Source organism: Empidonax traillii, unplaced genomic scaffold (assembly GCF_003031625.1).
Source record: "Empidonax traillii isolate 1590-97213 ecotype Southwest subspecies unplaced genomic scaffold, ASM303162v1 scaffold25:size3598162, whole genome shotgun sequence".
Classification (NCBI taxonomy): Eukaryota; Metazoa; Chordata; class Aves; order Passeriformes; family Tyrannidae; genus Empidonax; species Empidonax traillii.
Genome location: NW_020955218.1, coordinates 2111984 through 2139578, shown reverse-complemented (window position 1 = coordinate 2139578; position 27595 = coordinate 2111984). Strand labels below are relative to the sequence as shown.

General features: G+C 45.4%; 1 protein-coding gene across 12 annotated transcripts in view; it reads left to right on the top strand.

Moving 5' to 3' along the window:
* CACNA1C (calcium voltage-gated channel subunit alpha1 C) overlaps positions 1 to 27595 on the top strand; it is a 431380-nt gene that overhangs the window by 388005 nt on the left and 15780 nt on the right. For 7 of the 12 annotated variants that reach the window (XM_027905715.1, XM_027905700.1, XM_027905679.1 and 4 more), the window contains 10 exons: positions 7312 to 7344; positions 10336 to 10464; positions 14440 to 14505; positions 17703 to 17794; positions 18592 to 18757; positions 19640 to 19767; positions 21434 to 21530; positions 23780 to 23882; positions 26051 to 26152; positions 27169 to 27296. In XM_027905715.1, coding sequence (XP_027761516.1) covers positions 7312 to 7344; positions 10336 to 10464; positions 14440 to 14505; positions 17703 to 17794; positions 18592 to 18757; positions 19640 to 19767; positions 21434 to 21530; positions 23780 to 23882; positions 26051 to 26152; positions 27169 to 27296 — 1044 coding nt within the window. The remainder of the gene's footprint in view (positions 1 to 7311; positions 7345 to 10335; positions 10465 to 14439; positions 14506 to 17702; positions 17795 to 18591; positions 18758 to 19639; positions 19768 to 21433; positions 21531 to 23779; positions 23883 to 26050; positions 26153 to 27168; positions 27297 to 27595) is intronic. The other 5 variants (XM_027905723.1, XM_027905708.1, XM_027905690.1 and 2 more) reach the window with 1 other exon arrangement.

Sequence of the window (27595 nt, the reverse complement as noted above, 5' to 3'; positions counted from 1 at the left end):
TCTGTCACACATGGCTTCTGGCAGAGTTGTTCCAATCAGCAAAACGTCTCCTCAGCTGTTACTCAAATGGAGAATCCTCAAAGTCACTCTACCTGTAAAGCAAAAGTAAGAGGTCCTGCATACAAGTAGCCTTTCAGCATTTATTTTCATGGCTCAATTTCTCTTCAATGTCTTCCCATCCAGATGTTCTAGGGCTTTTTTTGGCTACCTGTCCCACAAAACACAAATAACGAAACGCAGGCAAGATGCACATGCCTCTCTGAGTCAGATCAGTGCTTGTACCTGAAGATAAGCGCTGCATCTCTCACAGTGTTTAGTATCTAGTTCTTTCTCAGGAGTCCCCTAGTCTTGATAACCATAAGACTTGATTACCCAGAGCTAATGAGAAGGATTATTAAAACATCCTGAAAATTAAGAATAATTTGCATAGATATACTTTACCAATTGTTCTGCTTTTCTGCAAGTCATGGAAAAAAATAGAGCTTTCAGCTGTGTGAAAAAGTGGCTCTTTCATTACTTGTCCAGTAATTGTCAGTCTAGGGTAATCTGCATAACCAAATTAAAGCAATTGACTTCCCTTGTATTTACCTTAAGCAGTTGGAACTGTAAAGATTACTGTCTGACAATTTCATGGGTATATATATATATATGAAATTAATTAATAAGCTATTCAAATTGATATGATTTGCATATTTGAAGCTAATTAGAAAAGCAAGCTCCAGAATTTCAAAATCTTAGAATACATAGGAAATGAAGAGAAAAAAACTGATAGCTGCAGGACTCATTTGCTTAAAAAGTTACCTTGACCTTATTAACTGTATTCCAAATAGGCTTTTGTTGCATATGGATATGCAAATATTTCCCCTGAGGTCTCAGATCATGTGGAATCAGTGAAGTATAAATGCATATATATTGCATTTGTATGAGCTGACACGTGATGTCTGTTGGCCCACATGGGTTCGTGGAGGCAGAAATGTAATGGCAAACTTCATTGCAGATGTCACATTTCTCCTAATTCCCCTTATTGCATCAAATAAAATTTTAATTCCCTGCTGCAAGAGATTTTAGCCTCCTCTACAGAGCTGGGTATCACATGTTCCATTGCTCTGGGACAAAGCTCAGGGCTTTTGCCAGGGAAATCAACAAGGTGTTCACCATTTGCCCCAGTAAAGACAGCATCACACAGCTCAAATCTCTATTTTCCTGTAAGATTGTGCCCTTTTCTAATAGGCATTAAATGATCCAAAAAGCCTCTAGTGCTTCACCCAGATTAGAGCTATAGGTAGGCTTGATTTTTTTGTTTCCAAAAGCCCCTTGTAACATTTTTTTTCTGTTTTAAAATAAAAATTTAAATTTGAAAAACTTCCAGTAAAAGATCATTTCCACAGAAATAATTGAGGAGAATCAAAACATATCCTTACGGAAATTAAAAGCAGTTTAATATATAACTAGGATTTTTTTTCTTAGTTATATATGATTTCTACAGGAAATTAAAACAAACTAAAATGTGTGAGAACAAAATGTGAGATTTCAATCTTACATTTCTGAAATGCCTTTTTCAAAATTGACATGTTTTTACAGAACATTTCACTTTCATCATCAGCATTCTTCTAACAGAAAATATTTTGTAGGGGAAAAAAAACAAAACACCAAAAGAATTCTGGCTAGTTTTATTCAAAATATTCCTAGAACTTCTCAAAGAGCTGCCCACTTAATGGAAGAATGCACAGTTTGAGAAGATTTTCTGGCTTTTCTTTTTTTCCTGCTAATTGATTTTGCTGTAAGGTTGTGGGAATTGAGAATTATGCCATCTGCAATCCAGTAGTATTCCCCGTCAGAGAAATACCAGATACATTTCTGCCCGGTTTTATAATAACTTCACAGACTGTGGTGGCTGGTGGGTTATCTCTGGGGTTCTTGTGATTAAAACCACAGACAGCAACAGCAGACAGATGGCTCTGGAAGGGGCTGTGGTAACTCCCCAGTGTAAGGGCAGGCTAATACCTGCCAGCAGCCAGGTTGATTTGAAACCCTGACTTTCTCCAGCTCTCCACAAAGACTTGCGTTACTCAGCCTCCCAAGGTCACTTCAGATTTTGACACTACAAATGCAAGAGGAAATCTTGTGTCTTCTTTTATCGTGTCTCCATGGCACTGATAAATTATAAATCTGTTTTTCTGCCATACGCTGGTAAATTCTTGCTCTTCTTGAAATTCAGGTACTGGCAATCCCATCTCAGTGTGAACTACATGTGAAAGAAAAAAACTCCAGAACAGTAGCATTGTTTGCTTGCCATTGCCCTATTTGTGCTTTTAATTCCCCTCCAAATCTTATCTGTGTTTGTATGATGAGTTCATTTCCCCAAAATGTCCCTTTCCACCCTCCATTTTGTGTCCAAGCAGGTCACAGATGCAGTATGGCTAAAGTAGGCAGGGCTCTTGGAGGAGACATCTACATACAAAGAATGTGAGCTGGAAAAGACTGATATCCTACAACTGCAAGGGAACTACACAGCCCTGCAGTTTGCTCAGATGAACTCTACAGTGTGGATTCTCAGGGGCATCCCTCCTGCAACAAGTAGAAAAAGGCAAGAAGTGAACATCTCTCAGCCCCTCTTCCTCATGGGACAAACCAATGGACAATCTTCAGGTGTAACTTTTCATTCTCCAAACGTCAAAAGCAATCACAGAAACGTCTTAGCAAGCATCCATCATCAGCCAACCTCTGTAAGTGGTCTCCTAAGACCTGCATCGCCAAGCCATATTTTCCTCAGTGGAGAAATACCATTATAGATTGTTTATCACAAAAGGCAGCATGAGCATCTGACCATTTGTTTTGTTGAAAAATATGAATTTACTCTGTCATATCCTGGTGCCGGCATCTCAAACACAGATTTCCTCTCATCTCTACTAACCTTGGGCTATCAGGCAAAACTAGAAGGCGGCAGTTGTGTCACTGAGACAACTCATTCACTGCAACAACTCTGACTAGCAAAGCAATAATAACGCTTTGCATTCAGGTGCAGAAATGCTCCCCAGATCAAGCCAGGCTGAAGTTTTCCATGACATAAATGAGATTCCTCCTGCGAATGAAATTAAAGGAAGTTTTACTCTTCAAACATTAGGGAAAAAAAATCAGTTTGGACTTTTTAGCAAAGACTGGATCCTCCAAGGGAGCTGAACTCATCTTCAGTCTTCAGTGAATTCTCTGGTGTAAAAAAATTACTACCATCAGCAGTGATGGAAATGGGAATGCTGCCTGCCTCTCCTGTCATCTTGGTGGCAATCAAGCTTCTGCAGCTACTGAAACTTACCCAGCAGTCAAGGAGCCTTCCTGGATATATTGATTAAACGTATGCTGTACAGACCTGATGAATCTCCCCTTCAGACATTTCTGGGTGCTGCTTCTCTGCACAGCCATTATAGCTGTCAGCAAACCAGCCAAAACCCCCAGGGAACTCAAACCTCTCAACGTGGTCCCCCATCTCCAGTGTTCCACAGGGATGAGGTGGGATTAACATATCTCTTCTCAAGAATTTTCTACTTAAACTTTCATTTGAATCTGTTTGTTAACACACCTTGTTGTTTTCTTCCAAATCTTTATCCAGAAGATTTTCTAAGCCATGGATATTTCACAGGGCTTTGATACTACCAGGACTATACAAAGTGTTCAGTCTTTTTGCTTCCATCTTTACAGTTCTGAAAAGCCACATCATCCCTTCTCTGAACTTCAGAGTGGATTGCATAACAGCACAAATATCATACAATATTGACTGTTACATATTGCCCTTGAAAGATAGAGACTGGTTCTCCTGGAGTGCAAAGTTTATCCTCTTGTGGCTTCCAAAGCACAACCTGTTACAAAACTAATTCCTTGACTTGATGGCAGTATCAGACACCAAGTTTGACACGTGAGACTGTATGGAGGTCCAACAGGACCTGGAAGGGTTATGATCTTCGTAAATAGCCACCAGTAAACCTTACTCCCACCTACCCAGGCAGAGCATGATTAATAGTTACCTTCTGCTGTGCTCTCTTGAGATTTTAAGTATCTCTCCATTGAATAAACCTGTCTTCTTTCCTGGACACTTCCTTCCCTGGGATCCTGACTTCATACTGGGCACAAGCTGTGCCTTTTTCTTGTGTACCTGTAGGGGCTTTAAGGATGCTCACAGGTTTGCAGCAGGTAAAGCAATGTATCTGTGTTCTGGTACACACTGAGCATAGTTAAAATGAGATACATGCAGGCAACAATATCCTGAGGAGCTTTTCAGACACCCTTCAGAGATCACTCAGTCTTTATCCTACTGAATCTTTACTTGGACTTCTAGAACATGCTCTTCTCTTTCTTGACCACTTCTTCTCCTTAGCATCTCTATTACCTTTTTAAATATAGTGACATCAAAAGGAATAAAAAAATATTGCCCAAACAGTTTCAGTGCAGTCATCCTCATGAGAGTCTTTACACCAACATATTCTGCCTCAGATATTTCTCTCCCCACTCTTAGGCTGCAGGTTCCCTTCTACATCACTCTAAATATGTCCCTGGACTTGTTTGTAATTTATGCTTCAGGTCCCTTTTCCCTTCATCCTCCGTTTCCGTATGATGAAAGTTGCACAGAACATCACCTCTGGCTGATATTCTGACTGTTTTGGACCTTTCTCATTCAGTATGTGCATCCTACTTGTGTCCCAAATGACAAGAGCAGGGGTAGAAAGCTGAAAGTTCCTTTGCAGGTGAGGCCACACGTAGGAGAAGAGACTGCATGTCTCTTCTTTAATTAAGCACTACAGCCAAGGGTGCTTTCTCTGAAGTGGTTCTTCTCCAAAAGCTCTTTGAATGACATTAAACAGATGAGGATTTGTTCTTTTACATTATTCTGAGTTTTGTAGAAATGAAATCCTGTCCACTTCCCGTGGGCAAGAGACACTGGCTTTAATTCCAAGTACCTGTCACCATGCCTCCATCCCTGGGAACTGATGTGACTACTACATTTTCAGGTGTCAATTGCCTGTTCTTGTCCTAAAATTGGCATACCCACATCACTTGCAAGGTTGAAGATTTCTCAGAAAATCTGGCAGTAGGTCTTTTGGCATTTTAGTTAGGAATTGCCACACTTGAAAGTTCCACTAATGGGTTCTCACATATCTGTGCTTGAGTGCATGTAGTGAGTTTTTGGCACAGGTGAAAAATGACAGGACTTAGTTCCTTTCTGATACCTTTGTGGATATCAGAAAATGTATTAACATATCAGAAAATGTATTCAACCCTTGGCTGGTGGTTGATTTCCCCCTCATAAGCTCACACACTATGCACAAGCATTTCAGGAACCTCAGCCCACAGTGCTACAGTTCGTACAAATACCACCAGCCAGCATTAGCAGAAACTTCCCCATGCTGCTTTTGAGCCTCTACCACAGGTAGTGATATAATTTGCTCCATATTTGACCCAACTTAAAATGCAGGCCAGTTAGCTCAGGGAGTAAGAGAGGAAAAAGTCAACTTCTGCTTCCCTTTCTTAGCAGTGCCAAAGTTACTCAGAAACTTTGGGTTTACCACATGATGCCAACACCTCCAAATGAGCATCTTATATCAACCTTATAAAGTCATAACCTCTTATACATATTTTTTTTTTACTCACATTGCTATTATCTGCACTTTCTGATGCAATACTCGCAAATATCAAAAATGACAATTAAGGTGTGATATTACACAGTAACTCAAAAGGCTTTTTCAGCCTGTCAGTCACAGATGCACCAACACTGCCAGCCAAGAAGGATGGAGGATCCTGAAAGGTGCTGAAAATTTTTAGGCTTCCTTCCGTTATTTTGAAGGGCCTTTGTACCTTCTAAGAGGAATGTAAGAACTAGCAGATTAAGGCTCCTTCCACTATTAGAAAAGATGACTTGCAAAACTAGAAAGAGGAAGGGGGATGGGACGGAGAAACTCTTTGCTGGAAAGATGTTTGCCTAGCAACACAAAATCAAAATCTATGCCTGACCTGTAAGAAATGTCTCTATGGGCACCGCTCCTTTCTTTGGTATTCAAGCCAACTTTTGCTTGTATGTGATCTGAAAACACAAGAGCAAACGTGAAAGAGGAGGATAAAAGCAATGAAAGCTGTCATTACCAAACCAATGAGTTAACCCAAAAGGCTATTACATGATTAGGTGTACCTTGGGTTTTTAATTGTTCCTTTTTGCCTATATCACCAAATAGACTATGCATCTAAACCAGAATATTATTTAGGTAAAACAGTGCCAGTTGGTTACTGCAGCATCCTTGGAGAGCAGGAGAATGCTGCAGGAGTCCTGCATGGCACTGGAGGGGAATTCTGCCATTGGCAGAAGAAGAAATACATCAGTTTCCACTTTGCTAATGTAGTCATGGAAAGCGATGACAGACAGGTTTGGCATATGGGGCATATGGTAGAGTTAGGCCTGGAGAATTATGTTACTACTGAGCCGAAGGATTCCTGATAAAGATGGGTTTATTTAATTTTCAATTCGCTTCTTACACCTAAGGATATTTGCAGCCTTGGGTGTATTTTAGAATTGCTCTCAGTATTGGAAATGGCCCCAGAGGTTAATCAAGGAATGTCAGGCAGAGTGTTTGCAGCAGCTAGACTCTTACAGGCATGACTGGGGCTCAGCTCAGCTCAGCCTGGCCTCCAAGGACACAGTTTTGCTGTGAGGTAAATGAAGGTACAGCAAGCTAATTAGCTATACCAACCCACTTTCCACAGCTGGTGGTGGGTGTTTCAGGGTTGCCAAGAGCCAGTTAGACTCTCCCAACCCATTGTCTCACCCAGAACTACATGTAAAGGAAGGGGGATTTATAAATAGGAAAGTGTTGCTTTAGCACTGGGATGTTATGGGTTTACAAATCAGATGGATGCACTAGAAGCTGGCTGGTCCCTGCACAGACGTGGCCTGGATCTGAGTTGGAGAGCTAAATCAGCCCCTGTATTGAACTTGATAGCAGTGATTAAAGAAACATTTTAACGATATCAGTTCCTCCACTGCCTGGATGCCAGGATATCCAGCACTCAGGAGATCCTGGGTGTGATTCACATGTGGTGGTAGTGGATAGAGCTCACATCAAATTCAGTGGCAGTTGTACCTACCTCTGCCATGGCCAGCATTGATCCTGGGCATCCTAGGGAATAAGCCCAGCCTCTTGTGCATTTCTTTCAAATTCCCTTTTGCCCTCTTCTGCCATTTTGTTGCTCCTGTGTTAGCCAAGACCTAGTTTACTAGGGCTCTTGATTGGAGACTTATTACAGCTTATTTCTGTCTGCCTTTCTTTAAAGCCAGCTGAACATACCCAATGCTCTTCCTCTATGGTAAGACCGAAAATACAGACCACCCTCCCAGCTTCTGTGACACTCTTTCTAACACACTCCTTTTTTCTCTTCTCCGTGATCACAAGTTCTCTCTCCAAGCCCAGCCTAGTTATTTGTGCATGAAGCTGCCATGTCGTGTATTGCTGTGAGTCTGGTGTTCACATGAGCTGTGAATATGCTGCACATGTGTATTTCTTGTGCATCCTGAGCTTCCCTTTGGTCAAGTTAACTGTTGTTCTGCCTTCTAATGAACCACCAAGAGAGAACCTGACCTGGTAAGATTTCTTGTTAGCCACAAACTGTGTCTCTACCCAAGTGACACTGAATGAGTTTGCAATGTGACTTCATGTCCAGCTCTCGGGACAAGAAGGGTGTTGGGACTCTGAAGTTCCTCTTCGATGAGGTGATTCCCTTTAACACTTGAGTTTGTACTTTGCACAAAAAAGAGTAAGTCGTGCACACAAAACTCCTCTGCCTTGGTGTGCAAGGCAGTTCCCACACCACTCCAACAGAGTTGCAGTAACTCCAATCTCTTGATTGTCACTTTGTAGAACCTCCCTCCTCTGGCAAGGATATGCCTTCAAAAAGATGGATGAAAACCAGGAGAAGGCAAGCAAGGCTACTCATGCACCAGCTAATCTGTAGCCATCTAGTCTTAAAATTACTGTAATATTCTGAGGCATCACTGAGCTTTTGGCTAAGTGGTTTGATGCCAGTAAGTTGCAGATTTGCATCAGGGAGGAATTTGTTCTATCTGCTGCTTAGATTTTGCCTGCTCCAGAGTCCTAGGGACAGGAATCATTTTCTGGCTACAGCAGCTGTCTCCACTCAGCAAAGAAAGACGTAGGAATGCTAAAACATCCCTCCAGACCCATGTCCCAACTTACTAGCACCTAAAGGGCCAAGACGACAAGAGGAGTAGCAGGTATAATAAGAAAACACTTTTTGGTCACAGCCACAGCAGTATTGCTGTCCACACAACTTTCAAATTTGGACTTCAGCTCTCTTTTAAGTAGTATTGGAGTTTGGTTCCTTAGAGAAAGTGAAAGGGAGGCCACAGGACTTCTGTAGGATTGGGACAGGTGTGTGACATTAGAGTTAGCCCTCAGGAACCATAGTGCTGAGAGTATGGGATGCCATGAGTTTTGATTTCTTGGAGGCCACATTCCCTCCTTCACCTCAGAGCAAGTCCCTCTGAATCATTGACGCTCACAGTTTGTTGTCCAAGTAATAAAATGAGAACGATGTGAGATGTAGGGATCACTCAGGCTTATCCTTGACACAGCCTGTTCCCTTAATCTTCTTCCCCTGCTTACTCCATGGGCAGTGAGCTTCAGCCTTTGCTACAGACTGGAGGAAGCTATCCAAACTGTTCACTGGTGATAGATAGACCACAGACAGACAGACAAACTGCAGCTGGGGTGCAATACTGAACTGTTGTACGTGGTGCTGAGCTCTTTGTTCAAGCAGGATTCACACATCCAGCACACAGCTCCGGCCCTTGTGTTCCCCCGTGGCTGCTCTGCAGGAGCTGGGACATGGACAGAGCTGAGCACCAATCTGCCCATCCTGGGTAGAAACAGGAGCACACAGAGCGCACAGGTACACATCTGCATCTGGGCAATCCCAGAAACATCTGTCTGGGCTGTTCCTGGGACTTGGGTTTTATCAGGAGCAGACAGGCAAGCAGCTGCTGTTTTCACTGGCCAGTGACAGGAAATCCAAAGGGTCTGTTCTCTCTTGGTTTACACAGTGGTGAGTAGTTAACAGCAGGGGTGATCTGCACTGTTTCTTCCTCCTAAATGTTGCTCTTTTGGTAGCTTTTAGACTCAAACTGCAGTCTTTGCAGCCTGAGTGGGGACAGAGATGGGGGTTTCCATGCACTTTGACTCCACAGCAGGTCAAGTGGCAGGGTGACAGTGTTATCTCCCCCCTGTGACGGGAGGTCACATTCCCACAGTGCTGCTACCGGAAACCACCAGTTCCACAGGCTTCACACAGGATTTTAGAGGGTTAAGAAACTGAGAAACATAGCATTTGCTGTGCCCTTGAGCTAGACAGTGGGTCCTCTGCCAAGGCCAGGTGAGCCTGCTGCCACAGCAGCCCTCAGATGGATGTTGCCTTCACACATGTGAAGGCTGAGGGACGTCAGAGATGGTTACAGCCCCAGGGGAAAACGCTTAGGGACAAAGCAGATGCTGTGAGAAAAAAAAAAAAAAACAGGCCAGAAGAAGGACTATTTTAAAATACTGCACGCTTGAACAGTAGCGGTGAAGCCAAAATTAAATGTTTTTATAAAAGCAAAAGTCAGTGCGCAGACTGTGGGAAATACAAAAGGGTCATGAGAAATGCAGAAGGCCCGAGCACAGAGCAGCGGGAGCGAGCGATCCCGGCCCAGCCCCCAGAAGCATGGCCAGAGCAGTGTAGGGGCAGCCAGGCTGACAGTGGTGCCAGTGACTCCAGCAGCTGGGCAGGGGCCAGCACACACTGTGCTCCTGTGGGGTTTTGTGCCCCAGACCTGCTACTGTTTCCCAGCAGAGCAAGCAGCATGTGACTGGTGCCCAATACCAGATTCACCAGAACTGCTGGCTGAGGCACCCACTGGGGTAAAACACCCGAGACAGGTCAAAAGAGAAGGTGTCCTTCTCCTCCAGTGCAATGTCAAAGGGGATTTGCATCTTTCCAGTATAAGGAGATGCAGCAGAGGGGTTTACAGCATAAAGTATCCCTAAGCCCCAAAAGCCCAGGCAACCTGAAGGGAGAGGCTCATGGCCTTGAGAGCCCCTGTAGAGTAGCTTCACCACCATGGGAGACAGGGCAGGCTTGACCACTTCAGCTCATCCCTGGGGTGCCGGGACACTGGAAGCCCAGGGAGCAGTACCAGGACAAGGAACAGTGCAGTGAACTCTCAACGTAGCGTCCTCTGTGGCCCAGGGCCCCCCGTTCCTCTCGTGCTGTTGTAACTCCTGCCTCTGTGCCAATGGCTTCCAGAACGCAGAGGAAAACTCTCGCATCTCAATCACCTTCTTCCGACTCTTCCGCGTGATGCGTCTCGTGAAGCTCCTGAGCCGAGGGGAGGGCATCCGGACTCTGCTTTGGACCTTCATCAAATCCTTCCAGGTACTCCTCCACTTATCTCTAAGTAAGACCTAACTCCTTTTTATTTCCCCATGGTGGCCTCTCGTGGAGGGGTTGTACCCAAGTGCCTGAGCTCAAAGGCAGAGCTGGGCACACCAGGGACACGTGGTACAAATGAGAGTCGAGCAAATGTGACTCACAGGGAGTGACTGCCTGTGTACAGGTTTCATCTTTAAAGCCTGAGTAATTGCTTGAGACCTTCCCGAACAGCCCTGATAGTTCAGTTCAACTCAATTACTGCCTGTCTGTAACCCTTCAATCTCCTCTTTTTTTTTTTTTCCCTTATTTGAGCTGTGTTTTATATGTGTTGCTTTAACTGAAATACACAGCTATGGGGAAGGCCTGGGTCTCCATTACGTTTCCTTTAAGCCTTGTTTTGAGAATTTCCAGTGAGTATTAGAGGTGTGAGGCCTCCATACTTTCATCCAGGAAAAATTCACCTTTTTGGCCCCACACATTGCCAACTTATTAAATTGCTGCTGCTTTTGCCCCTAGAGACAGATTGCATTTCAGTGGTAGATAAAGTACCAGAGTAGAAAGGGGAAGCTGAAGAAGACCAGACCGGATAAGAATCATCACCTCGGGGGGAAAAGAAACACCACAACTCCTTGCTAGAAAAAACCTAGCCACATATAGTAAAATTATAGAGATAAGTATAGCATATTCCTGCATTGTAAAAGTACTTGACCTGGTTTTATTGGACAAGCACAACCTGGATGTTACTGGGGCATATCCAAAAGAAGTGTCAGGGAATGACAGCACAGGAATACAAATGGTGGTCTAAACATGAGAAAAGACGCAGAACACACCACTGGACAAAAGCATGAAAGAGTAACCTGCGCAACACACAAGTCTTGAAACAGCAACTACATATCCTTCACAAGGAGGCTTTAAATGGCCAATAGCTTTTGTGTTGGCTCTAATGGAAAAGGAGCAGATCCACTTAAAACTTAAACCTCACCAGTGGCAACACAAGCTGGGACCAAAGCCTGCAGTGCTGTAGATCATTGCAACTTCTGTCAGCAGAATTAGCACATGTGTACACTGGGGATCAGCCTGGAGTTTTTCCAGTGCAGCTCTCCATGGTCTCAGTAGCCAGATCACCAGGCTTATGCAAAGGACTCTCATTTTGCACACTCCTTGACTGCCAGAGGATCTAATACTGCACAGCATTTTTCTGGCACATCTGTACCACAAGTGACTTTTTCCATTGCTTACATGGTTGCTAACTTCCAGGTTGTTATTTGAGCAGCTCCAGTGGGAACCATTTTGTCCGCATGCTTAGGAATGAAATTCCCTTGGCACAGCTCAGCTATCCTTGATGCAGGGGACAGAGTCACACTTTCCAGTCCCTGCTTCTCCTCCCCTTGCCCCTGTGCCCCTCCAGCCTCTTTAGCAATGGCTCAATCTTACCCTGAGCTCAGCTTGCCATGGCTTTTGGCTGAAGAGGATGAGATGGATGGGAAAGGGAGTGCCTGGTACTTCTCTCCAGTGACCTTCAGACCTCTTAGATTTAAGAGTCACATTTGGGCAGGGTTGTAGGGTGGTGGGAGAAAGTACGAAGGGAGGGATCTTCCACAGCAGGAGAGGAAAAAAAGAAAACAGAAAAGAAAAAAACAATCATTGCAAGCGTCTTTTCCCTTGAAAGCCTTTAGCCATTTATAACATGGTATTCTCTGCTCCAAGCTCTTCCTCTTGCAACTACTGGGAGGCTCCTTTGGTAGCTAAGAATAGCCTCTGTGCCGCTCTGAATTCAGCCACTCCCACTGTCAGAATGTGGGATCCCTGCAGACTTTGGCACAAGCTCCTCTCTGTGTCCCCACATGCTTCCAGGAAGTGTCTCTGCTCACACAGGGCAGACTAATACGCAAGGAACTTGTGCTGGAGTTAGATCCCATCATAACTACCACGTGCCCTGGGCATGGCACAAAGCGCTGACGTACAAGTTGGGGCACTGGTGAGAGGAGTGTGTGGTGGGAAAATGCTCAGCGGGCTTTCCGTCTGCAGAGACAGCAACAGAGCTCAGGCTCTGTGAGTGGGAGGAGGAGGAAGTGAGAGGGGTGCTGAGGGCACAGCAAGGCCATGGGAATCACAAGGACAAAGTGGTAAAGCCAGGAAAGGACAGAGACAGAGTAAGAGAAAGCCTGAGGAGTAGAATATAGGAGGTGGGGAGCTGAAGGAGTCGTGGGGAGTAAGGGGCAGAGATAAGTAGGAAGGTGCATTAGTGGAAAGGAGTGGCCTGAGCTGAAGAACATGAAAAGGGAGGGCCAGACAACCAGGACAGAAGATACTTTCCCATCCCCATTTAGAAGTCAGAAGAACTGTTTTGGTTATATACTTCAGACTCTGTTTGGACACTATCTCGGGAGCTCTTAGGTTTTGAGTGTATCAAGTCCCAAGTAGATCATCACAAAAGGTTAAAAGCCCAGTTCTGAGCTGGTGTCTCTCCAGTGACATTGCGGGGTAACCATACAGATTTGTCTGACCCAAAAAAACACAGAGGAATCTGCCCCGAACCTCAAGATGACGATTACAGGCATTGCCTAAAGGTTTTCTTTTTTTTCCTGTTTTAATGTTCAGATCTCTTTGAGATGATTTATGCTGACCGTAGTCAAATCTCCATGGTGGCCAGTGAAAACTTTTCCGAGAGTCTTCCTATGGGATTTAGCTGTGTTGAATTTAGGATCACAGAAGGATTTGGGTTGGAAGGGACCTTAAAGATCATCTAATTCCAATGCCCCTGCCATGGACAGGAGCACCTTCCACTAGACCAGGTTGCTCAAAGCCCCATCCAGCCTGGCCCTGATCACAGTCACAAAATATGTATCCACAACTTCTCTGGACAACCTGTTCATGTCTTGCCACCCACACAAGAAAGAATTTCTTCCTAAATTTTAATCTAAACCTCCTTCAGTTTAAAACCATCACCCCTTGTCCTGTCACTGCATGCCCTTGAAAAAACTCCCTCTACTGCTATGTAGGCCCCCTTTAGATACTGGAAGGTGCTCTAAGGACCCTTCTCTTCTCCAGGCTGAACAAACCCAACTCTCTCAGCCTGTCTCTGTAGGAGAGGTGCTCCAGCCCTCTGGTGATGTTGTAGTCTTGTTATATTCCATGAAATTGAGTGTTCAAAGTCCAGATCAGGGACTGTGCTCACATTTTCAGGATGAACATGTTCACCCATTGCCTCTGAAGGAAAGTCTGGAAATCCCTGGTCTGAGGACTCTATATTTCAAAAGCAGCAGAGTAGAAAATTCCTCCTCAAAAGCCTGAGCTTGTGAGGTCCCGAGCTGCGCCCTTGATTCGTGTTAGTGGGGGAGGAAACCGGCAGCACTCAACACTTTGTTGATTGCTCTGGTCTCTTCCTTAGGCGGTAGCTCTGCATATCAGGGCTCTGCAATTCCTTTTCAGCAGCTGATCACAGACACTTAGTGCCTTGCAGACACCGTCAGGGACACCTAGCTCGGAACAGGGAAGATGTTGATGCTGCCTTAGGTACTTAGGATGGTACCAGCCACTGTAGCAAAAGCTACAATTTGAATCTCAGCAGCTGTTGCATTTTTTTATTTCACCAGACTGGATCCAGAAAAAAAAAAAAATCACATTGCTTTTAGTGCCAGAATAATGCTGGTTATGAGAGCTTTCTCCTCCTGGTAAGCAGCTGTAGACACTGGTTTTGCCCTGGCTTCCCTCGCTCCTTCAAGGCCAGGGCTGGTGCGCAGGCAGCGCAGCTCCACCACCGCGAGCGGGAGCAGAGCGGAGCCTGCCTGAGCTGGGTGGTGGCTGGGAGGGCAACAAAATGTGGGCTTGCAGAGGCATCTAGTGGCCGCCTGCCCAAATTACAGACTCCAGGTTTGGGGCCAGCCTCCTCCCGGTTCCCCAAAGCCAGGAACGTGAACCGGGCTCCAGCGTGCCAGGCTCGGTGGAGACACAGTGCTCTCTTTCTTTCATTTCTAGGCTCTCCCCTACGTGGCTCTTTTAATAGTGATGTTGTTCTTCATCTACGCTGTGATTGGGATGCAGGTAAGATGCTTGAAAGAGCTCAGCTGTGTCTATCTTCTCCTGTTAGACCTTGGGTGCTGACTTACAGAGTAACTAGATCAGTGCGTGGTTTTAGGGGCTTACAAGAATGTTTTCACCCAGTGAAGTAAAATGGCAGCTAGCCTTGGTTAGAAAACATCATCTGCTTATGTTCTTCCAATGGGAGCACAGAACACTCCAGTAAAAAAAGAAAAACAACAACAACAAAAACCAACAATAACAACAACAACAACAACAACAACAAATATTGACCCGTTTAATGGCAAAACACAATATGCAAATAGTAAAAGGACTGTGCCTACCTTCCACACTCTCAAAGGAATACCCATAAATGAGATATACTGCCTTGCTTTTTGGTTCAAAATAGATTTTTCAGTGGGTTTATGGCCATGCTATGCTGAAAAAAACCCAGGTTTTCTCTCCCATCACTTTCACACTGGTGTAACTTCCACTGAGTTGTAAAAAGCAGCTTTTGATCTACATCCTTGAAGGTAAATGTGGGATCAGACCCAACGTACCAACACTGAGTTTATGCCAATTCTTCAGGAAGCTGCATCAATACAACATCCTATTCAGTCTGCCAAATGAACTTGGAACCATCCTGAGCATTCACCTGTGCAAGGAATGATGTTGCATATAGACCATTAAAGAAAGTACATGATATAGGTACAGTCTGTGACAGTCCCAGCCTCATCTGTTGCGCTGCTTTTCAAGCTAAACTTCATTTTTTCCGCTTCAGTGTTAATCAAACTTCTCAGACAAGTCAACCATCTGGGACCAGAGACCACAGTATAGAAAGGCATGGCATAATTGCTTCCAGAGGTCTTCAAACATGAGAGGCTTTTTGGTTTCACAATGCCAGCAGAATTTGTAATGAAATTCATCTGACCTCTGTGACCTTCTTTGAATTCGTTTCCTGTTATTATAATCACGTGTTTTCAGAGACTCCATCTGCCCTGCCCCACTTTGAAAAATAAAACTATTTTTTTCTTGAATTATCACAGGTTATCTCAATGGTCCCAGGAATTACAGCTGCCATTTAGTCTACTAGGCTCATACTGCCACTTTTGCCTTTAATACCTAACTGGCTGAAATGGCCAAGATCTTACAGAATTACTTGTGCTATACAGAAAATCGCTTCAGAGTATTAAGTTAGTGTTACATTGCTATACAAAGCATTAAAAGTGGCTTCAAAGCACCCACGCAGACAGGGTCTGCAATGATCAGGGCACTGCCAGGGCTAGATACTTTATTCTGTAATTCTATTCCTTTTTCTGTCAGCTAGTTCTAAGTTATCCATTTTAGCCTTGGCTTGAATTCAAGCCTCTGTTCAAATCATCTCAGCATCCTGAAGATCATGTCTTTCACATTGATCTAGTTTACTAGATCCCTTCCTGCCCTCCTGCCTTCCAATGAGAAAACCAACTTTTCTCATTTTCCCTCTTTGCTAAGAGCCCACAGACCTGTTATCATCACTTTTTGTCCAAGTGGCATCTCAGACATTCTGTGTGCTGCTCTCTTGAACCTGCTGACACGTAGAGTTCCCTCACACACAGGAACATACAGGAAAGAAAATCATTCCTCACTCCATTAAGCAGCTACCATGCAAGACTAGATGTACCAGATCTGATGAAAATATCAGAATTTGCCATATAAAGGAGACCTACCACTTTATCTCAGCTGCTGCCATGACTTGGAGCGTAACAACATTCAAGCCTCACTACCTAAAGTGGTCAAGTGGAAAAAATCCAAGTTGATGCTGATGGATGAAGCCACTCATATGATGTCCCATGAGGCACAGATTGGAAGGACTAAAAGAGAGGAACCACTGCCTATAGCTCCTCCTCAGTACCTAATGCAAAGCACTCATAGCAGCTGCCACCAGTACCTCATGTGGGAGGGAAGCTGCAGGTTTGAAAAGAAGATCAGATTTCCAGCATGGGAAGCTCCCTTGCCTATATTTGCCTGAAATGAAAAATATGGATTGCCTTGGCTCAAACTGCCTCTGGGCATTAACCTGTCCTCCTGCTCCCCTTCAGTGCAGCTGGGGGCAGTTAGGGCTGGGGAAGGCCCACGCATCCATGAGGAACCCCTGCGGGAGCCTGCCATGTCAGACCCTCCCTCCTGTCTGGCACGGCCTCCCCACCCTTGTCCCCGCACTTCTCTCCACATCACTGTTTCTCTCGGGGTGCTAATTATTGGTGACATTTCCTTGAAAAGAAGCTCCATGTTCTCCCAGAGCTGCTCTGTTCCTGCTGCTTGTTTTGGCTGTGAGATTACAGCTCTCAGTCCTTGACATCTCTGCCACGTTGCTATCGATGGGGAATAAATAGTCCCGACTATGCTGTGCAGAAACCTTTCTGCCAGGCCAGGTTTGTTAAGCTCTCGGTCCCACTGCCCAAAAACTTAGACAAAGCTGTCTAAGAATTTTTTTTCAAAGAAACCTGAAAACTCTCCTTCACTGGGGACTTCACATCTGAGGACAGGCCACTGAAAAGGTTTGCTGATGGTTGCAGACTCTGTGCCGTGACTGGATGAATTAGTTGGTGCAGCAAAAGTTGGTTGGGCACAGGGGGAAGCTGAAAGCCATCCTTGTCTGGGTAAATCTAGTCACCACCTTCATGCTGCTGCATTCTGGGAGGTCCCCTGAAACACCTGCTGGTGACAAGCATGACTGTCAGAAGGGCAGGCATTCGAGCAGTCTCCAGATCCAAGGCAATGTACTTTACATTGTTTTGGGAAGATCCAAGGCACTCCACAGAGTTGGAAGCTCAAGGCTTTGCAGCTGCTGGTCTTTTGCTATCCTTTCCTCCCGGTGAAGACAGATAAGCAATGAAGGAAGCAGCCTTTCTTCTGTGTTATTGATTTCTTTCAGCTGGGACTCCCCATATGAATGCCTGTTAAAATAAGGCCCTATACTGTGTATTCACAGTGTATGAGCAAGGAAGGATGTCTTGTTTTAACATAAGATGCCTCTTGTTACAGAATTAGTGCTTTTCTGGTAATAAAGCACAAGCCAGGGAAGCAACAACAAATATGAAAGGCACATGGAAACATTCTTTTAATAGAAGAGCAGATTCTATTAAATATCAGAATCCAGGTGAGGCCAAGAGCTACAGGTGAAAAGAGCTGTGGGGATTTTGCAGGGCTAATCTGAAAAGACCTCTGCTTTCTGCCAGGTGTTTGGTAAAATTGCGCTGAACGATACCACAGAAATCAACCGCAACAACAACTTCCAGACCTTCCCCCAGGCAGTGCTGCTGCTTTTCAGGTGGGTGTATGACAGCTCTGGGTAGTGTCAGTCTGGGAGCACGATTCCCCTGCTCTCAGGCACAGCTTATCTCCTTCTACTGTCTCATGCTCACGAAGGGCATAGAAACATGTTGTCCTTTAGCAGGGAAACCTGGGAGTTATGTCAGAGGGAATGGCCAGTCTCAAGCCTTGTAGCCCACCAGCTGACACTGGCCAACACTTAGTGCTGAGGAGGGAGGCAGGTGCTCCTACTTGGAAGGAAGGTAGCCAGTTTTCAGTGCTCTCAAATGTTGATGTGCGTCTAAAACTCCTTTCATTCAAATCTAGCTAGTGTGACTTCTAGCAGGGAAAGGGACATGATGGACTCATGCTTAGGCATGGCCCTGCCCAGCTCAGCTTAGCATATCATCCTACTCCAGCTGAGGCCAGCTGGACTGTGGCCAGGTGCAAGAAGGGGTGAGAAGTTCAACACACTTAATTTTGAAGGACTTCTTGCATGCAATCTATATGAGATGCAATCCATATTGAGGTGTGTCACACACATCTCAATGACTGTCTGGTTGGAACATGAGAGCCCTGTACCCACATTAAGCCAAAGCCAGTCAGGAATGAGGACTGATCATGGCAACAAATCCAAACAGAGGAGCAGGGTATGTCAGTGAGTCAAAGCCTAGCCATAAGCCTAACTTCCTCCTAATTGACCTCAGCGGCAAAGTTCCCATTAATGTTCATTGGAGCAAGAACAGGTTGCTAATTTGCCAATCCCTCTCACATCAAAGGTCACTGATGTCTTCTCTTGCCCTTTGCCATGCCCAGGTGTGCAACTGGTGAGGCCTGGCAGGAAATCATGCTGGCATGTCTCCCGGACAAGAAGTGCGACCCGGAGTCGGAGCCGGCCAACTCCACCGAAGCCGATCACTCCTGTGGCAGCAGCTTCGCCGTCTTCTATTTCATCAGCTTCTACATGCTCTGTGCCTTCCTGGTGAGTCCACCCCAGCAAACAAAACCTTCCCTCTGACAGGCTTAGCCTCTGCTTCCCCAGACATCAGCACTGCGCAGGAGAAGAATGATCTCATGTAGAGGAAATCTCCCCATGGGGTCTTTCCCAGCAGCACCCTTTCAGTGACAACACCCCTTCCTGCCTCCCACCAGCTCTGGGAGATGTTCTGCTCCCATCCCAATCCTTTGTGCACAGCAAAGGAGCGCTCTTCCCCCCACCCCCCGCAATGAGAAAACCAAATTAGCGTGTTGTGGGCTGTGCTGAGGCTAGCAACGCCTCAGCCACACTTCCCACCTTCCCTCCTACCTACCTTCTGGATGCTGAGCAGCTTTTTCCTCCCCTGCCAGCAGCAATGACTGTGAGAATACACATATCCCACTTACATCTGCTCTGTGTTGGCAGTGCGGCATTGCTCAGAGCGACAGCACATGCTCTGCAGCTGGCACCAGTGCCCAAAACTCTCCCAGTGAACAGCAGCAACATTTGGAAAGTTTTGGTCTTGGGCCAGAAGAAGGGACTTTCATCTCAGCCCCACTGCCTATCAAAGATAAATCCCAGCTTCTCCCACCCCATTATGCCAGGCTAATAATCCCCAGGTTAATAAAAAGCCACCACAGCATGTCTAAGCATTTGGCAAACTTATTCCTCATCCATTTAGTAGGGAAGGGAAAAGCGTAACCATCTGACAATATTCCACTTCTGGGCTCTTCCCATTTAAACGGGGGGGCTGGCATGGGGGAACAGAGAACCTACCCCCCATAGCTCCTAGTTTTATGAGTCCAAATCAAGACCTTAAATGGAGAACTCAGTAAAATCTGCTGTTACTTGCCTCTTCCATCATGTCGTCTCTGTCCTTGTTTGCAGATCATCAATCTTTTTGTAGCTGTCATAATGGATAACTTCGATTACCTGACACGAGACTGGTCCATTTTAGGACCACACCACCTGGATGAGTTTAAAAGGATCTGGGCAGAGTATGACCCTGAAGCTAAGTAAGTAACCCAGCCTGGATATCAGAGCTCCTCGGGAGAGCAGGTCCATTATTTTCTGTTCTCTAAACCCAGTGCAGTAAGTGCCATGTTCCTCCTGTAGGAACACTTTTTTTTTTCTTTTTTTTTTTCAAAACTCCTAAAATAGACATCTCCACAAGGTACTGCTGGTTAATCTGTAAGCCTGAAGTACAAGGATACTCACAAAAATCAAAGCATTTAGACTGCACTGTTACTTGGCAGGACATTGCTTCACTTTCAGTTGTGGGGAGATACAGACTTCTTAGGGAGGGGCAATAGGAGACTCAGAAAAGGGGATTAGAGGGTTGGTTTATTGTTGCATATGTTTTGGGATATTGACTCTTCTGCTTGACTTTGTACTCACAGCAGAGCTGCTGTGCTGAGATCTCCATTTTGTCATGTGTCTATAGGCCCATCACAACCTGCACATTCACATGGCTGCATTACATTGTCTGCAGGGTTAGTCACATCAGCAGACTTGCAGGGATTTAAAGTTACACTGGAACAACTCACATGAGGGCTTAACTGACATTCAGTATTATATGCTCTGTTTGACACATGCTTAGGCTTAAAGTGTACTTAGATCCCTGTGGCATTACAGTACAGTTGACAATTTTAATTGCAAAACCCCCTTCATAATGCAGAAACTGTGGAAAGAGATTTTGGTGTGAACTAAAAGCAGATCTCGTTAGGAGACATAGTGTCAAGTTTAATTTGGGCTCAGGTTGTGCCATACGTGAGGTTGTGTCACATTATGAGAGTGATATGTGAATTTAAACACTTCTTCCCATCCATGGTGACTTCCCAGGGGGACTTTTAATATGGATGGGGAATAAGCCCAGAATTCTAATAAATACACCGTTTGTTAACGAAACAGATGCTACCATTTGTGCTTGCTTGGAGGCAAGACTGCAGTGGCTGAAGCCATACAATAGATAGCCGCTTAGTTCAGATGATGTCCTGTTCATCCCTATCTATAAATGGGAAGCTCTTTTATTCCTCTGCCCCATCCATGTCCCATGCTCCATCCCTGGCTGTGGTTGCTTTCCTCCTTCCATGAGAGAATTCTTCTTTTGAGATGCCATTTACAGAACTTTAGAGAAACCCAACTGCTACTGTGAAGGAAGTTCAGCACTTTGTTTTATTGTGGCTCTAGAGACAGCCTAAAGCATAAACAAGTATCAAAAGGCTTGGGGCTATTTACGTGGGTCAAAAGGGGGTAAAGCACAAGGAAGAAAAAAGACTCTTTGCACCACTGTGCCTCCTATAGCCCTAAGTAAGTAAATAAGCAGATACTTATTTTGAGCAGGTCAGTGGTGGGGGGACAACCCCAAATTGTCAGTTCATGCACTAAGAAACTGCAACAGTCAAACACTGAGGTCAATTCTTGCAAGTACTGGCTTGTGTATGACTGACAGACGAGTTTTCTGTACTAGTAGAAGTTAATATGAGTGCTGGGCAAATCCTGAGGAATGAAACAAATGCAAGAGGCCTGGAATAATGTTTAATCTCTGCCTGGGCTACAGGGAGCAGCAGCGTGGGGATGGAGAGATCTCAGTGACACCTCCAGCTGCATCTGCACTCTGCAGGTGGATCAGCAGCTCACCCCGTGGTTGGGATGCAATGCTCACTGTGCCTTCTTCTTTAGGGGACGGATCAAACACCTGGACGTGGTGACGCTGCTCCGGCGGATTCAGCCCCCACTGGGCTTTGGGAAGCTCTGCCCTCACCGGGTCGCTTGCAAAGTAAGGCACCCTGCAGTTCAAATCATAGATTAATCACACCATCACAGAATGGTTTGGGTTGAAAAGCACCTGAAAGATCACCTAATTCCAACCCACACGCTGTGGGCAGGGACACCTTCCACTAGGCCAGGTTGCTCTGCACTAACCAGCCTGCGGTGGCATTTTCCAGCTGGCCCTGCCACACCGACAGGACACCTTCCAACTCACTGCCTGCCAGGCACAGCTGCAACAGCACATGTCTGAACCACCCCCTGGCTGTCCTGCACCACTCAGTAGCTCCTCTGGGCTGCAGTCACCCAGGGCTGGAGGGTCACTGGCAGGCAGGTTGTCCACTAGCCAGGGGCATCAGTGCACTGCCAGCCCTCTCTGGAGAGTGCATCCATGCTAACTACAGCTCTCAGGTACTAAGAGCCCCACACCTGCTTAAACACACATCCTGAGACAGACTAGGACACATAGAAATAACAGGGAAAGTACAAAATATCTTTGGACTAAGCAGTGCCCCATAAACCTGGTGTTTTCTCTCATTCATTCCTGCTCAAATAAACAGCAAGGTGAGCATGGATTTAAAATACACAAAGGGCAAGGACAAATTTTCTGTGAAAATCTCTCAGTCATTTCTTTGGTTGTGAGACTTTGGCTATAAAAAAGGACTCTCTCTAGTGAATAATTACGTGTTTATAACCTCTGTGCTTTCTTCACTTGAAGTTCTTTGTTCATCTCCTTGCAATTCCCAGAGTTTGTACATGACACTTGTAGTTGTCTTTTTATATAAGTCTCAGAGAAAAATACAAACCCTGGGGCCTGTACACAGAAATATGTGACTCCTGTGGCCTACTGCTGATCCCTTTTAGTCTGCCATCGAGCTATTCCTTGCTGCCTCAGTCGGGTTCAGACCCCAAAGGCTATGATTGCAGTGGTAGTGAGGGGGGATGACACTCTTTCAGTTTGGTTCTGAACCAGACCTGTTGCATGAAAGTTGCAGAAGGCAGAGCTCAAACAAAGTCAAGTCCTGAAAGCATAAGAGTTTGAGCCAAGTTTCTGGTATCTCTTACCTCTTGGGACAGAAGATCTGGTGACTCTGTGACATCTGTCTCAGGTACATGTTGTTGGTCTTACTGAAGTTCACCCTGCAGCTGCGAAGTGCTCAGCACTCACTCTCTGTCCTATATGACTTTACAGAATTACTGCAGGCAGACATAGCCTTGTTTTATTTATACACTTTATAAGGGACAGGGGGAACAGTTGGATAAAGCAGACCAGCTTTTAGATTCAGCTAATCCCCTTTCTTCAAGCCTGTCACCTAAATGAAAGATTCTGTCTCTCTGTGTATATGCATTTAATGAAGGTGAGTTTGCAAGTGCCTCATGAGGTATGAAGAAAGCAGTTCACTCCTGATAGGAAAAAAAGTCAAAAGTTTTGAAAAAAATCACTGTCCATGTAAGACATTGTCAGCAAGGGCCCACTCACCACTGGGAAAAACAAAGATGAGAAAGTGATAGCCAAAATTGAAGAAAACAGAGTAGTAATGAAAAAGAGACCTCAGGGCAAACACACCATGACTGGGGCCATCAGTGGAATCATAGAATGTTTGAATATCCTGAGTTGGAAGGGAGCCACAAGGATCATCAAAGTCTGACTCCTGTTCCTGCATAGGACAACCTCAGGAACCTCACCATGTGCCTGGAGAGCATTGTCCAAATGCTTCTTGAACTCTGTCAGGCCTGGTGCTATGACCACTACCCTGGGGGAATCCAGTGCCCAACCACCCTCTGGGGGAAGAACCTTTTTCTTATATCCAAACTAAGCCTACCCTGACACAACTTCAGGCCATTCCCTAGGGTCCTGTCACTGGTCACCACAGAGAAGAGGTGAGTGCCTGCCCCTCCACTTCACCTGGTGAGGAAGCTGTAGACTGCAGTGAAGTCTCTCCTCTCAGTCTCCTCCAGTCTGAACAGACCAAGTGCCTTCAGCCACTCCTCACACGGCTTTCCCTCTAGACTCTTCACCATCTTCATTGCTCTCCTTTGGACACTCTATAATGGCTTTATATTTTTCCTATATTGTGGTGCCCAAAACTGCACACAGTTGGTGGATATGAAAAGTACTTTTATCATTATTTAACTAAATGCATAGGCCCCATAAGAGGAGTGGCAGGTCTGGAGGGTGTCATGAGGACATAAGTAAGAGCGTACTTCAGTTCCTGTGCAGGCAGTATGATTGTTTTCTTTCTTCTCTTTATTCCACAGCGCCTTGTCTCCATGAACATGCCACTGAACAGTGATGGGACTGTCATGTTCAATGCCACTCTCTTTGCTTTGGTCAGAACAGCACTGAGGATCAAGACAGAAGGTAAGAAGCCTGCTGACTGCAAGGGTACAGAGGTAGCTGAGCGGTGTTCCCACCAAAGTGTGCTGAGCTGGAATAAACCAGTAAGGATACCTTGTGCAAAATGGTCCAAATTACTCATGTGCAGCACGTGGGACAAAAAGCAATGTAAAGAGGTTTGGAGGAATATATCTTCTAGGAAAGCACAGTGTTTCCCATTACCTAGGAAGCTGGTGCTTCCCATGGTATCATCTCATATTATTGCTCTCATTCTTCACAACAGTCTGAAGGTTTAAAGTTTTAGATCAATGTCTGCTCAAACAACCACCAGGGGAAGGAAGAAGGGCAAAGCAGCCTCCTCCTTTGTACACTGTCTGCAGAGCTGGGCTGCTTTTCAACTGTTGTCACCACTGATCTTCCAGTCCGAGGGAGGCAAAAGAGCTTGGACTCAGGGGTCTCATCTCACTAAAACTCCTCCTGTGCTTCCATTAGTTAACATTACCCTGTAGGAACAGTGGTGTTGAAAAGACAGGTGAGAAGCAAAGGGACTGTGAATAGCTTTGCATAGACAGCAGGTATAGTTGAGGAGAGCAGACAAGATTTTGAGTTCAGCTTGTTGTCTTTGTTGCACTCAGGACCAGTATCTCTCATTACAGCAGGTACAGAGTCAAAACTTGGTTTCAAGTATTAACGAGATGCTTTAAAAGAGTGTGTAGATCTGTGAGTCACACCTCTGCTTCAGTAATGGCTATATTACATCTCAGATATGGGAAAGCATACACCAGCAGAACCCTAGCTTACTGTGCCAGGATTATACACAGCTGAGAAAAAAAAACAGTGATAAAATTAAAAAACTATATTAAGGCTTTGAATACTGTGCTAAACAGAATTTGACTTTAGCAAAAGAGGCTCTCCTGAAGAAAAGCCACCTGCAACCCCTGTAAGATATCTCAGGTCTAACGAAACAGACACCCAAAAAGGACTTAGTGTTCTTATCTGAGCCTCAGACTCTTGGAGTCGTTGCCAGTGAACTCCTGGGAAACCCTCTAAAGCCTCATCTGCTTTCTTTCTTGCCTTGGCAGGATCTTTTGAGTGGTTAGGGCAGGAGTTTGGAATTAGCCCTCCTAACTCAGATTTCTGCCTTCAATACTGTCCCTCTGTTGCATCCTCAGCAAGTTACTCAGTGTCCCTCTCTTCACTGCATCCTATTAAGAGAGCTACTGCCATGCAGAGCCCCATGCAGCACACTGAGGAGCCTTAATGCTGGGGAGCAGTAAGGAAAACTGCAGGAGCAGAACCTTTAGGAGGACAAGATACTGGTTTTGTACACCTAGAGAGAGAACAGACCTTGAATTATAAGGCGTTTGAATGTACATAAATCAAGAAATAAAATTAAAGGTGACTCATTTGGTAGAAAAGGGATATATAGAAGGAAAGGATATAAACCAAATCTGCTTCACTCACTCCCACAGGAGTAATGGGGCTTAATTAACGTCTCATTTAACTCAGAGCCCCTTGGAGGAACATGTAAAGTCTAAGTTCAGACAGTGTCATAGAAGGCTTGTTATAACCTCTGCTGTTCTTCAGAGAATGAACATATATATCCCGGGGCAATCCTCTGAGTCAAACTGCAGAAGCCTTGAACTTGCCTCCAGAGCACTATGCACACCCTCCAAGGCAGACTCTTGGTACCATGTGCAGGAGCTTGATACCTGCTGGGAGGCAGGAATTGCAGTAGGTAGTTCTTGAGAAGTGCTGCAAGCAGCCACAGGTCCTCAGATTGCCAGCTGCATCTTTACCACCAGTTATTTGTGTTCCCCAAGCTGTAGTTTCCCATTAATTGACCTCTATTGTCATTATATTTGACCTCCGCTGGATCTCAATCAAAAAGGTGTTAGATGCAATTGTTGCTTTCTTGGGATGAGGTAGCACCATGGATCTGTTGTTTCTGGCTGTTGCCCACTATCAGTCAGTAACTGTCACCTTCCTACCCAGGGATGACTGTGCATGTTTAGGAAGAAGAGCTCTTGCTGTGAGGGGGCTGTAGCAACAGTCAGAGCATCTCTTGGCCCAAAACTTTCCACTACTGAAAAAGCCCTGATATTTTCCTCCTGAGATTGCCATGCCAGACATGAAATTGCTCCTCTGCAGGGTCTGCTTAGTTCCTGTCTCTGATGATTTTCACCCTGCAGGTAACCTGGAGCAAGCCAACGAAGAGCTGAGAGCAATAATTAAGAAAATCTGGAAGCGCACCAGCATGAAGCTGCTGGACCAGGTGGTGCCTCCCGCAGGTGGTGAGTGCAGGATCTTGTCCCAGTCTCTGAATCTCTGTTTTTTTCTCCCACCTGTCGTGTCCTACTGCACCTTGTGATCATCAGGTGGAATATGGGGGGACAGGCTTTCTTCTACAAGCTGTCAACTGTATTTCATCAGGCTGAAATCTTTTCTGCCTATGCTACCATGAATATCCAGTTCTTATTGCTGAGAAATCAGGGAAAGAAGAAAATGTGCATAAATAGGAGTTAATGCATGAATATCTAGTGAGGCCTTTACTGACCTTCCGGGTGGTTCCATGGGCTATAGCACAAAACAGCACTTGGCAGTCAGTCAACAGAAGCAGCCAGGTCCTGAACCTTGCTTGGGCTGCCCTGAAGTCAGTGGACCATGTTTTATTAAATTCCCAGTGGGTTTGGAGAAGGAAGGAGAGTTACCTGGAGAAAAACATTTTGGCTGACTGATAGTTTTTACTGAGTGAGAATACAGCAATGTCTGCATTTCAGGGTAGATAGAGGTGATAGTTTCTGTTCGCTCACACCTGTGTGCAGCACAAGCAGACAGAATTTCAGTGCAGAGAAGGGCCGGGTCAGGTTGAGGATGAACAATCAGTCAGATGCTGTCGGTGAGCCCAGACTCTGAGCATGTATTACCCCAGGCTGTCACAAGACAGCAGCATGCTTTGACCCAGACTGGGAGGCTGCTGCTATAATGAGATCCTTTGTGGTTAACCAATACCAGAGACTGCAAAGGTTAGAGGTACTTCCCTGTAAAAAACGTACATCCAGACGTGCATAGCTGTAGGGGTTCTCTGCCAGCAGAGACACAAATGCCACATGCACCTCTCCTGCTGACTACTTAGAATAAGCTCTGGTTGTGGAGCAAGTCCCTTCCTTCAGCTCTATATCCTGGTGCCCTAAAAAGCAAACATGCCCTGCACGGCCCACTGTTCCTGCTGCGGATCCCAAGGCTCACGGTAGCACATGCACTGTCAAAATCGGTCTCATTTAATTCACTTTTTAACTCCCCTTTGCAGACGACGAGGTGACTGTCGGGAAGTTCTACGCCACTTTCCTGATTCAGGAGTATTTCCGGAAGTTCAAGAAACGTAAAGAGCAGGGGCTGGTGGGAAAGCCCTCCCAGCGCAACGCACTCTCCTTACAGGTGACAAGCGGACACAGAGTGGACAGGGGTGGTACAGTAGAGGCAGGTGACCCCATTTCCCTCTTAACCATTCTGGGGGCTACACTGGGCTTTCCCTACTGGAAAGGAGTTTGTAGACCCCTTGGATTATCACGCCACTCCCTTTGGGTAAATATGTATGTGCCATGGGCCCACATCCCTTAGCTCTGGAAATGGTAGGCACAAGTGAGCTATAACCACAGTTTATCAATCTGCTGGGAATATTGGAAATCTGGGATCCTTTCAGAGAACTGGTATGAAGTGTCCTACAGACATTTGCT